The sequence below is a fragment of the Drosophila willistoni genome (genome assembly GCF_018902025.1).
Source record: "Drosophila willistoni isolate 14030-0811.24 chromosome XR unlocalized genomic scaffold, UCI_dwil_1.1 Seg143, whole genome shotgun sequence".
NCBI classification, from domain to species: domain Eukaryota; kingdom Metazoa; phylum Arthropoda; class Insecta; order Diptera; family Drosophilidae; genus Drosophila; species Drosophila willistoni.
Genome location: NW_025814056.1, coordinates 7026904 through 7040050, shown reverse-complemented (window position 1 = coordinate 7040050; position 13147 = coordinate 7026904). Strand labels below are relative to the sequence as shown.

Here is a 13147-nt window from a genome sequence, read left to right as displayed (position 1 = left end):
AAATGTATGTACATATGTATGTATGTGTGTATATACAAACAAGTTGAATGCTTTTAGAGGCTTATATTTAATACGATTTTGTAATAGACAAAAACAACCTGCGGAAATTGTTTTATATACAGTATCCTAAAATTTGTAAAACAGAAAAAAAAACGAAAACACTTTTACACACACACACACACATACACAAAGAGTCGTACATACACATATTCATATGTATGTATGTATGTGTATAAGTAGGTGTTTCAGATAGAAGAATAATCACTAATGCGTATGTGTTACCCTGTTGTTGGCTGATTATTTATGCAAATTGCCTTTTAAATATTTTAAATCCGGATTGCAAAAACAATGAATCTAAACTTGAAACTGAAATTAACTGTTCTATCTTGGCATTAAATGAAAACTCATTGGCATTAAAAACCGTTCACCAAGTGAACGAATGTGTAACCGAAACGACCTTTGGGCCAATTAAAATCTCATCTGAACTGCATTTAGACATTATTACCAGATCATCGATTCATTAAAGCTAAACCGGATCGCTGCACTTCACCATAATTAGAACTCTCTTGCACTACACTGAGAGAAATACACATGCCATTCAAACATAAATGAATAGATACATATACAATTGGATGGGAATGTCATCATCCTTATATCCTTTATACTGGATAAAACATTTTTGTTTTCTTTAGAATATGAAAAACGGATAAAGCGCAGGGACAAAAAGAGTTTTGAAAAATACTTTGGATTTTTCGGCTTATCACAATTGTTTTTCCATAAAGCTAATTTTGACATTAGTCAAAAGGGGGACAAGAATTTCAGAAACTTTGTTTATATTTGTTTGTTTTGAATTTCGCTCAGTGCAGTGCAATTCTGTGGACTACAACTAGTTAGTTAGTTAGTTAGTTAGTTAGTTAGAACTAGATTCACTCTACAACTAAGTACACCGTTTGTGTATTCAAAAGACTTAACTCTCAATTATTTCAACTAAGCAAATGTTACACATGCCCCGCTGATCTGATCATCGAAGTCGCTCGTTTTTTCCCCCACAATCCCCGCATTAACTCCTTGCCCCCCTCCTCATTTCTTGCTGAAACAACCTTATAGAAAAAAAAAGCACTAATAATTCTAGTTTTAAGTCTAGCTGTAGCCTTAAAATGACCGCCCCCCACCCACACATTAACTGCTATTGGGAAGCTCTTGGAGTCCTTGCCGCCTCACTAGTTCCTTGCTCAGGCAATGGCAGCAGGTGCATTCATCTCCATCCATTTCTGCCATCTCTGTTGCCGCTGCTGTTGCCGCTGAAGCCGCCGCCGCCGCCGCCACTGCCAATTCTCCTCAAACGCTGGACACGCGCTCATTATTATCAGTCAAGGATTTTAGTTTAAGGCCATTGGTGGCCACGCCCACACCGACGCCGCCGCGTTGACTATCATAATTGAGAACCAAGGTCGAGGGCGGCGTTGACTGGAGCAGAAGTCGCTGCTGCTGTTCATGCTGTTCTCTCAGGCAAACCGAATGTCTGGCCAAAATGGCAGCATGTGGATGCGGGCTACGCACTACCGATGACGAGCACTTACGCATCAGTTGTGGTGTAGCCGAGCTGACGCCACCACCACCAACACCAGCACCTCCAACTCCACCGCCAACACCAACACCAGCAGCCGAGGCACATCCAGAACCGGGACCCACATGCAGAAGACCCACCTGCTCTTTGAATTGGCCACTGCCACCGCCGTTGCTTGTGCTGCGGTAGTAACTTTGTTGTCGAAAGGTTCTCATTTGCCGTGAGCTGCCACCGGTGCCATCCACCTGGGTAACGGCTGTCAGCATGGAGGGTGTGCGCTGGGAGTCACCTCTGGCGGGGGGAAAGTCAGTGGGTTAGACCAAAGGTTAGGCAAAGCAAGGAAATAAGTTGAAATGTTGAAATGGCTCTTTACCTATTTAAGCTGTATGCGTTATTGTTGCCGCCTCCACCGGATTTGTTGCCCTTGCCTGGGCACAGATGAAAGGCTCCATAGATGAGCGGATTTACGAGACTGTTGGACATGCCAAAGAAAAAGATGGCATCCTGTAGATCGTCCCCCAGCTGCAAAGTGTAAAATCCGTAAAATTCAAATTAATTTTCGTGTGTTTTCTGTTTTGTTTTCATTCGTTTCATTTCGGTTGTTTGTGTGCTATGTGGAGCTAAGTGTTTTGTGGTTGCTTATTTTCGTTGCTACCTTTTTCATTTTTTTTTTTTTTGAAATCATCCTAAACAAAAGCTGAGGTCATAATTTTCTATGCCCTCGTATTTATTATTTAGGCCCGGCAAGGTCAAATGACGAAAGGAAAAGTCGCTGCTGCGATTAATTAAAATAAAAAAAAAAGAAAAGCGAAGCATAAGAAATCATTTTTATGTTGACAAAAAAACAAAAAACACAGCAACAACAATAACAAAATGCGGAAAAAGGGTAAAAATTCAGTCATAAAACGAATTTGACAGCAGCTGGCAGAATGTCTCTCCTGTCCCCGACCCTGGTGAGTGTGTTCTCTTGTACTTGTACTTAAGCATTTTACAGCTGCCACAACCCGTAAATATGTACAATACGAAGATAACAAAGGTTCTGCCCATCAACTCCGTGGCTCCATATCCTCTCCATATCCATATCCTTAGCTCTCTTGTGCACTCCTGCTGTGGCACGCGCAGAAAATGAAATAAACTGACAAATCGACTGCTGATTGATGTGCCTTCAAATTTAACCCATTGCCCCAACTGCTGCTGTTTCTTTCTTTTTTATTTTTAGTATCTTCCTCTTCATCTCTTGGCTTGTCAGACGACACGCCGGAAATCAATGGCAAAAAATGACAGAAGTTTGTCCAAAAATACTTAACAAAAAACGAGCCAACCAAAAAAAAAAAATCTTTAACGGAAAAGAAACGATCAAAAAAAATGTACATGGAAACCTTTTTTCTAATAGCAATTTTTCACTACGCCCACGCTTAGTGTGTACGCTTACCCTTTTATCCGGATTTAGGAACATAAACATAATCATCATGACGTAGTAGGGTGTCCAGCAGATGAGAAAGGCAATGATGATCACCACGGATATGCGTAATGATTTCATTTTGGCCTTGTGTATTAGACGCTGTCGATTCGTTTGTGTGGGCAGCTTTGTTGTCGAATAGTTGGCCAATTTCGAGCCCTGAAACATTTTTTCGCTACCTACAAAAAAAAAAAAGGAAAACAATGGGTCATTCATAGCATAAGAGAAAGAGACAAACGGAAGAGATAGATATATAAAGAAAGAAAGATGAGTAACCATATAAAAATGGGCGAGAAAAAGAAACTTCCCCCTAGGGACTTTTGCTTACTTGAAATGGTACGAAACGTGGACATATATGTACCAAATAGTATGCACAGAGGCAATAGAAATGTAAACACTAGAGTAAAGGTGGCATACATCTGTTCCTGCCAATCGGCCGTATAGAATCCGTGCGTCACACACTGATAAAACTCCTCGACAAAAGGGCCACGCGCCACATGGAAAATGAAGAACTGCAAAGAAAAAAATGCAAAAAGATAAATACATAAATAGTTACGAATACAAAGATCTATTTTCGTTCTAGCGAGGACAACTTATCTCTTTAAAAAGTTAAAGTAACAAGTAAAGTGCGTCTATAAATATAATATAATAATTTTAAGCTATTTTCATACTTTGTCAAATCTCTAAAGTAGCACCATTTGCCAACAGACGGTCAAATTTCGCACAATATTTAGGTTTCAACATCGCAACATATTTTTGCGAGTGTCGTAATCCACTTCAGGTCGTTTGATAAACTGGATAATTCTTCAAGCTTTTAAATAAGATTCCATTTCTTTGAATGAAAGCAAAGTCAAATTAATTTCACTTGTAGGAAAATTTCATTTGAATCTCAAGCCTTATAAATCTTTTTTCTTTGGATTTGAATGATGGTCTTGGTAGTAGTTTTTAGTCTGCATAAATGTTGCTTTTGCTTGGGGTATTTTCATCCACGAAACCTCTTTTCGTTTTCTATTGCAAATCAACAGAATAACGAAACGCTGCCGCTGGTAACGCTGAAATGTATGCTACAAAAAGGGGCTATGGGCGGCTCAACCACAATCAATCAATTTCCATGCAAAAGTTTGCATTGAGTTATTTCCCGCTGTTTGGGTTAAGAGGCTTGCTTTGGTGGTTTTACCACAAATCAGTTGTTTTCATCAGTTTAGAATGAACCAAAATGTTAATAGCGAATCAAAGGAAGAGAATGTCCACAGTCATGCATTTACATTTGTTTTTTTTCACTCTTTATTTCTATGGTTTAGGTTTTCGCATTCAATACTAGAAACTTAAATTCATACACCTTCAATGTGATTATGTAGGTTTCTTGAAAGCAATTTGTCTGGTGCTAGCTGATAAAACGTATTTAGTTCCAGCGAATGTTCGTTTATAACTAATACGTTAAAAGCCTTTTTATTTGTGCATTTTTATGGCTTTCTTGTCAACCGTCTCTGAGCTATAGTCAGTTTATGTCTAGCAATGGCCATTTCACCTCCATTCCACTTTCATCAATCTGCTGCTGCTGCTGCTTCGACTGCTTCTGCTCCTGCTGCTATACCAACAGCTGACGCCACAAAGCTAAAGCCAAAAGACTTCACGCAATATCCATGGACTAAGCAACTAAGCACTGTAGTAAAACTAAATAAAAGACTAACAAAAATGCGGATAATCGCCAAATGCTTGATGTTTATTAATTTCGCACATTTATAACTTCCAAGCCATTGAATGGCTGTAGCGTTTCAACCCACCAACCCGCGACCCTCAAAACATGACTGACCGAACCAGCGACCACAAATAGAAGCTTAAATCTCCTTAACAAAATTTGGTTTTCACGACTCAATGTTGAATGAATATATTATGAAATCTTTAGTGTAATTAACTATATATAAAGAGTACAAAAATGGCAATCGTAATTTGTGATAACTAATTACATAAGCAAACTTCTATTAGGCAACGAAAAATGCCAGAAGATGTCAAGTATTTTGTACCCCTACAATCCGTCCCTGAAATAATGATTGTACGAAATGTTGGCCTTTAACTTTTGTTACTGATTTCTTTTTCTCTTGCAAGTCAAATACGACTTTATTAATATTGCGAGACAAAGGCAACGTAGTCTAGTGTAAGATGAAATACTCTGCGCAGGACGAACACATATTTCCACACTTACACACACACACACACACACACACACACACTGTAACACACAGTCACAGTTAGTCTCTCTCTCTTTTGTTTGGCAGCTCCTTGATCAACATTTGTTGTTTATTGGCAGTTTAAGTAAATTTTCATTTTGTTTTATTATTTGAGACGACGCGAATGGCAAATGGCATAGAACAGGAAGCGGGGGAGGGGGAGGGAGGGAAGCAAGTGTGGTGCGTCCGGGAAACCGAACTCAGCAGTGCGTCGCATATTGAATTTGATCTGATTGCTTATCAACATGTGCATAGGCGCGAATAAGAGGTGGAGTCAATAAGGAGATGGAGTCCTGTCACAGGCAAAAAGTTGCTCCGAAATTTTCTGTTTTGTTCTTTTTTGTACAAAATGATTTCTCGTTAGTTCGCCATGGCAAAGGCAGTTTAGGTTTTTCTTTTTTCTTTTTTGTTATTTTTTTATTTTTTTTTTTATTTTTCTCCTTTTTTTTTTGACTCAAGTGTCACGTTCGCTTGCCGCATGAATTTTATGAACGTGGCCTGTTCAATAAAACGAAATGAAATGAAAAAAGTTTCTCTTGGGCAGCAGCCAACAGAAGCGGCAGCAGCAGCAGCTCAAGACCATGTTCTGGTCAATGTGACATAAAATGTGTCATAATAATTGCAAAGTTCCTTTTAATTGGGTGCCAGAGACTCTATAAGTATGCCATAATCACAAATAAGGATGTATGTATATGTGTGTATAAATAAGTGGGCAATGGCTGCGGTATAATTAAAAGGGAATGTTACAATTTGCTCTTAAATAATCAAATGCTTTAACTGGTGATTCGAATCAGTTCTTAAATACTTCTCTCCTCGTATATGAATAAAATTGCTCTGATCTCTATTGGCAATCAGCAAGCCTAATCTTGAGTTTAATCAAATTAAATTAGTTTCAAACGAAATTATTTAAATAGGAATCCCCTTCATGAGTATATTTTGATTAAAAAATGATAACATATATTCAAACTTGACTGAATGTTCTGAATATGCTTTTAATACAATTTATATAGATACAATTACAAATTTCAGGCTATTGCCAATATGCCAATATGTCTATTTTGAATATTGAAACATGAAAGTAGACATTCTTAATTTGTTTGATTAACAGAGTCGTCTCAGTAAAATGCGTAATGAAATAAGTTCTTTAAAAAGTGTCGGATTAAAAAATAAATTAAATTAAAGATCTATAGGAAGGAAATTTACCTGCAATTAAGATAAGGTAACAGAGAAGGTTGTCTGCGTGAAATTGGAAAACAGAATACCGACCTTCTCTGATTGCTGCAAATTGATGATGTAAACAAGTTAAAAGTATTCGATAGTGAAATACAAATAAATGGTAATCAACGGGGACAATTTGTAAGTGTAATGGAAAAACCCCTTAAAATAGTTATAAACCATAAACATATTCGGAAACAACTGATTCAAAAAGCAAAAAGAGATGGACCGGCTCAATCAAATAATTTTATAAAAATTATCAATAAATTGTCATCATAATCTCTTGCTTACTCATATAAACCGTAACGTAATCATATTTAAAATGAAGTAAGTAAGTCGTCTCGCCGACTTGGGTATACCATACACCAGGTGAAACAAATATTTAAAATTTCGAAAACCAAATGTATGTCTATTAAATTGCTATCTCGCTCACTCTACAAACACACGAGCACTCTAGCGCCGCCACTAGCCAACGGCCAATTCTGCCCTTATGGATCGCGTAGCAAAATACATTCATACGTATATTTTGCATGTTTCTAGTCCGATTTCAAATTTGGTAGTTTGATAGAAATAGACAAGATTTATTAGTCTGCCAAATTTGATCACGATGGTCAAAAAATTGCAAGAGCCAATCGGTTTTTTCTAAATTATGGAGGCGGAAGTGGGCGTGGCAACATATTAAAATATATGTATTCTGCGCGCATACTAAGCCAATATACATACTAAATTTGGTGTCTTTAGTTTTGTTAGTTTTCGAGAAAATCAGTTTTGTTTAATTTTCGGGGGCGGAAATGGGCGTGGCAAAATTTTTAAATAATCAATATCTGCGCGTCTATTAAGCTAGCTTACATACCAAATTTAATGTCGGTAGCTTTCATAGTTTTTAAGAAAATCAGAGTTATGTAAATTCCGGGGGCGGAAGGGGGCGTGGCAAAAAGTTGGAACAATTATTTTCTGCGCGCTAACTAAAGAAGTATATAACCCAAATTTGATGTCTCTATCTGCCATACTTTTTAAGAAAAACAGTTTTATGTAAATTTCGGTGGCGGAAGGAGGCGTGGCAAAAATTTAAAACAAACTCGATAAGCGTACATACTACACGAGACTGCATACAATTTGGTGGCTCTAGCTCTTATAGTCTCCGAGATCTAGGTGTTCATACGGACGGACGGACGGACGGACGGACGGACGGGCGGACGGACAGACGGACATGGCTAGATCGACTCGGTTTTTGATCCTGATCAAGAATATATATACTTTGTGGGGTCGGAGATGCTTCCTTCTGCCTGTTACATACATTTTGGCGACTTTAATACAGAGCCCGGCACTCATATCCCCCGGGGGACGAACACGTTCGGCACCTCGTATGCGTGTAACCGAACGGCTGCCGAAGTCCTCACACAGAGGATGAGGGTTGATTTAGTTTCCCTCAGCATTTCGACGCAAGCAGATCTATGTCGCTTTGTTGAGAAAACACACATGAAAAAATTGATCGCTGCTTTGTTTTCTCTATTTTTTCTTGCATAAGATTATTTGCTGCACTCGTTTTTTTGATTCGAGGCAGAATTTGATGAAGTTTAATTTTGCGCAGTGTAAAGCAACATACGCATACAAGCAAGTGCACACATACAACTAAACTTTTTTAGCGCTCTCTTTGTGCCGGGCCCTGCTTTAATATACCATTTCACCCTATGGGTGTATGCCATATGGTATGTATGGTATAACAATACATATAGAATATAATTGATTAATAATATTTTCATTGCGGTACAATAAAAAAAAACAAACAACAACAAACGAGTCCAACAACAAACGAGTCCAGTATGATAAAAAATACGAATTAAAAAAGTCTAAAAGAAGTCGACCCAAACAAGAATCACTTACTCTATCAAACATATGAGTGCCTTATGATAGAAAATATTAGACTAAAATAAGTCGTTATGATTAAAAGGAAGAGTCAAAAGCAACTTATCAAAAGGAATTGTGGCTAGAGTATCGTTTTCTTGAGAATTCCCAGTAATTTAACCGGAAAGAAAATTCGGAAAAGTTTCGCATTTGATCAGAATGCGAGTTGTCATCTTTGAAGTAAATAAAAATTCATATTTAATGATGCACATGAATAGAAAAAAGGTGAAAAAACAATTGGAGAAAGTTATTTAAAACCAATATTGGCATTATTACAGAGTCATGAGATTCCTGTCACCAATAAAAAGGAATCTCTGCTTACTGCATGCTAAAAGAAAGTGAGAGGCTTCCGCTTAATCGGTTATCCGGAGGTGTATTTCTTCCGAAACCTGTTATGTTAATTGAAATTCTATTGTTGGTATCAGTCAACAAACGGCTTTTGTTTTGATTGGCTGTAACAATTCCCTTTTACCCAGTGTGCTGTTGGCTTAAATGAGAGACGAAAACATCAAAATGTAATAAGACTTAATCACTTTTTTTTTGCTTTGCGGCATTTAAATAAGTCAGATTCAAGAGATGACAAGCAGGCCGAACACACCCACATATTCTACATCCTACATACCCTACATACATACACACACACACACACACACACACACATTCACCCTAATTATGTACATGCAAACATAATCGCGTTTTTTATGCCATTACGCCTTAAATTATTATTTAACACAATATTTTATTTTATTTTGTGCTTCTGCTGCCAGCAGGCTTTGATAAGAGATAAGGCGGCACGGCCTGAAATTCATTTTTGTTTTTTTCGTTTCTTCTTCGTTTTCATTACTCAAAGTCAAGCGACAAGTGGGAGGAGGAAGGAGAAAGATTGCGTATACAAGTATTAAGTAAATGTGGCATACATTCCACCAGGAGATGCTACCAAATGAGTTAGTTAAACAAAGCAAATCAGCATAATGGGAGCTAAATGCAAATTTACTAAAACTATACGATATATATTAGGGACGAGGGCTGTTGAATAAGTTGTACAAAGCTAATATTATTGATAGTCGTGGCGATCTTTTGAATTTGTATAAAGATCTATGTATATATAATACATACATAAGATTAAAGATATTTTTTCTAAAGTTGCCTCCAAGGCAACTGACTGAATTGACCCTCGTATGTATGTAGAGTTTCATGCATATCAACGACTAGAAAAACATTCCGCAATCTCGGCAGAAAAAATGTCATTTTAAAATAGATTGGTTCTCGTTAAAGAGGAAACAGACAAACACACACACACAGAGTTAAGGAGACTCTATACAAATATTCTTTTTCTCTTTTGCCACTGTGATTAGGTATACATTCCCTTTGAGGTTTCCTTTGCTTTCGTTCCTTTGCTATGTTAAGCTGCAGTTATAAAAGTAGTTGATCGGAACGACTTAGGAACGAGAAATTTCTAGAAATGTTTTGCACCTCTTTTGCTTTGACATGCACTTTTCCTCTAATTACTGCGTGGATTCGTTAGGAAAAATACATAAATACAACAGACTTAAGGTATAAAGTGAACGCAAATGAAGATAAGAGGTATTCAGTTTCAGTTATTCATTCCATTGAGTTCACTCTGATCTATCGTGCATTGAGTGGCTTTAGGTCCTGAGGCATAAATAAGCCCAGCCAACTCAATTAGATACGTAATCGGGCAGCACACAGCATACATAATGCAATAAAAGTGTGAATAACAAAAAGAAGGCAAACAAGACCAAAAAAAAAAAAACAGAAAAACGGAATTGAAGAGTGTTGCTTTATTTTTTTTTTTTTTTTTGGTTTTTTCCTGGTGATTTATGTGAACCAGTAGAGTCCCAGTGACAGGCTTATCGACCAGCTGCGAATGAAAGGGATATCTCACACAACAAAAAAGGAAAAAATAAAATAACTGAGAGCATCCTTTCCCCTTTTTCTTTGGCCATTATGAGAATAAAGAGGTTGAAACGAAACCGAGTGGATGGAAAGTGCTTATCAGTATGCAAAGAATAGCTATGATATATGTGGGAGCCCGTTTTGGTGTTGTTTTCTAGGCCTGCAATTGTTAGTTTAAGCCAACTCTTTGTCGTTTGCAAATAAAAAATAGTTACTATTCGGCTAGCACGTGGAGTGGGCGTTGTAGCGAAAGCCACATTTAATGCTTCCTTATTATGCGGATGGCAATCATTTTTAATGTTTCATACAAGGCACACAAACACACACACGCGTACACACACACACACACACACACATAGTCTTGTGCATACTCAAGACTATTTACACACTGCCACGGGGCGTATGCGTGTTATAAAATAAACATATTACTTCGAGTTTAGCACGCACAGGGATCAGGCGAGTACCCGCAGGCACACAACACTGTGCGCGAGAGCAGGATAGCAAGATAAAGTCGCGATTTCAGCATAATAACTTAATGGCAGACGACAAATGGCAAAGTGCTTTTCAAAAGCCTAGGGAGAAATATCATTTATGATAAATCCCTTTGGAGCTGCAGTTGACAGCTTTACAAAAGTGAGAACAGTTTCACATTTTTGTATTGCCAAGGCCTTAAAAGGCAGTACACTCGATTGAATGTAAAGTTAAAGAAGAGTTCTCTTCCACATGTGGAGAGGTAGTAATGGAAATTAACAAAGCAATTAAAGTTTTGCCGCTCACCTGTGGCAGACTGAGGACCAGCGATAGAATATAGGTACCGCCTAGCAGACGATGACATCGTTTGGCCATGTTGAGAGATTTCATTGGATATTTCACGGCTATCCAACGATCCACACCGATCAGTACCAAGACATAGGTGGACAGATACAGGCTGAACATCTGAAAGAGTTTGACCAACTTGCAGGTTAGCTCATTGGCCAACCTAAGCACAGCAAAAAGAGAAATCAATTAATTACTGATCACAAACGAAGAGATTCCTACTCACCATTGGACAGTGTAGCACCAAGCAGCCTCCCCAAAGATGCAAAAACAAGTCACCAGGACATCGGCAATCGACAAATGAAACATTAACGAATAGATTGCACTCCATGTGTGTCGTGAATTGCGTCGCGAGATTCGTGTCTTGTAGATATTCCAAATGGTCAGCAGATTGCCCAGCAGTGAGAATAGAGCCATTATGGCCAAGACATAAACCTTAAGGAGTCCCGATCGTGATAGTTGCGGTGCATGATCCATTATATGCTCGGGAATTTGCTCGGCCACGGGCGATGAGTCGTGCAGGCTATTGGTATGGGCCAACGAAGAACTATTCCCCATGGCATAGGCGTGTGATATCGATGGAGTTGTTGTGGGGCTGCTCATCATGCTCCCAATCGATGCATTTGTGGCTTCAGTGGCCATTGCCACGCCCACATCTAACATATTAAAAGTATAGTTGGCAATATCGGGAGCAGATCCAGCAAATAGACGACTGAAATTTGCCATTGTCGACCAATTGCTGGCCACTTCTGGAATTGGGTCCGCTTCCAAGTCGACGGCATTGGCAATGCCAAAGGAGTTGGACGACAATTGGCGTGGGATCGAAGATAAAGGCTCCTCAAAGCCCAAATCCAAGTCCGGATCCATTACGGATTTCTGTTGGACTTTGTTGTTTGTTTTTCTTATTTAAAGTTCAGTAGGTAAAACTGATGATTTTCCGTTTTTTAAATGGCAAACATTTATTTTTCTCATTGCTTTAATTGTACTTTTTAAATAAATTTGCTTCGATCGATGTGGCTAACGGCATTTTGAATTCATCGCTGATTTTTTCATTAATATCTGTAAATGCAAATTGTTAATAAGTAATTACATTTATGCCATAATTGATGCGTATTGCAAATATTTACTCTTTACTTGATTAATACCCTTTCTAGTGTGTGATCAAGTGGAATTTTATATTTACACTTCGGTTTAACTTTAATGTGATAAAAAATTATTAAATTTTACTGTGTCTAGCCTATAAACATGAACTGTTTAATGCCCATAGATTTTTAATCAAAAATGATCTAATAAACAAAAAAATTGATCAACAAACTTTAAGGTAATTGACAGTCGTTTGTTTTGTCTTGTCTTGTGGCATGGCAACTGAACCAAAACTGCTTGCTAAACCGACCAATCAAAGCTCGTTGAATTTTTTAAACCGCCTTCGGGCGTCATTTAAGCCAATAAATGTCATCTCATCGATGTCGACGTCGCCGTCGTTGACCTTTGCTGCAATTAATGGCATATAATTATTCTAACTAAGATTACAGAACAGTCATTTGACCCCCTTCCATCCGAGCCACCTTTACCATTCTCAGAATCAATGCAGTGCAGCAAGTGCTAAATTAGATTTTAATAGATACAAAGGCAATCCAGAAATACAATTGCCTGTCCGACGGTCTGAACACTTTGTGTTACTGGTACAGGCGACACAACGACTCATCGACCAATCGACAGACAACCCAACCGAACGACCGAACGATAGACCGACCGACCGACCAACTGACTCTCGCTCTGCACTGCAAGTTCAAAGTAAAATTCCATAAAATTTCATTTTCAAAATTAATTTATGAACATAAATTAAATTGGACGCTTGGTTAAGGTTGTTATTGCGCTTCTGGAGGCTAATGGGAAAACAATGAAACCAATTCAGGGCAGGCAAAAGAATAAGTGGGAAAAAAAGAATAAACACACACACACACATACACACCCATGGCCGTAGCCCAAAGAAAAACTCGTATGAATTTGAAAATGAAAAGTAAATATCTGCATCTGTAA

The 13147-nt window shown here is 38.1% G+C and overlaps 1 protein-coding gene across 1 annotated transcript; it reads right to left on the bottom strand.

Annotated features, from left to right (window-relative positions):
- Window positions 1–204: 204 nt before the first annotated feature.
- Window positions 205–12832, bottom strand: LOC6645226 (gonadotropin-releasing hormone receptor). Its single transcript, XM_023177363.2, has 7 exons — window positions 12679–12832; window positions 11334–12166; window positions 11069–11270; window positions 3355–3538; window positions 3000–3205; window positions 1941–2089; window positions 205–1858 (listed from the first exon to the last, which is right to left on the bottom strand). The coding sequence occupies exons 2-7, from the start codon at window positions 11972–11974 to the stop codon at window positions 1339–1341; spliced, it is 1902 nt and encodes a 633-aa protein (XP_023033131.1). The 5' UTR covers window positions 11975–12166; window positions 12679–12832; the 3' UTR covers window positions 205–1338.
- Window positions 12833–13147: the final 315 nt, after the last annotated feature.

Bases quoted from the DNA above. Each gene is read 5' to 3' on its own strand.
- LOC6645226 (XM_023177363.2), bottom strand. From the start codon at position 11,974: ATGGATCCGGACTTGGATTTGGGCTTTGAGGAGCCTTTATCTTCGATC. The intron at 11,271-11,333 runs GTGAGTAGGAAT...TGCTGTGCTTAG, and splicing joins TGGTGCTACACTGTCCAATG to GTTGGCCAATGAGCTAACCT. The intron at 2,090-2,999 runs GTAAGCGTACAC...TACACTTTGCAG, and splicing joins TCCTAAATCCGGATAAAAGG to CTGGGGGACGATCTACAGGA.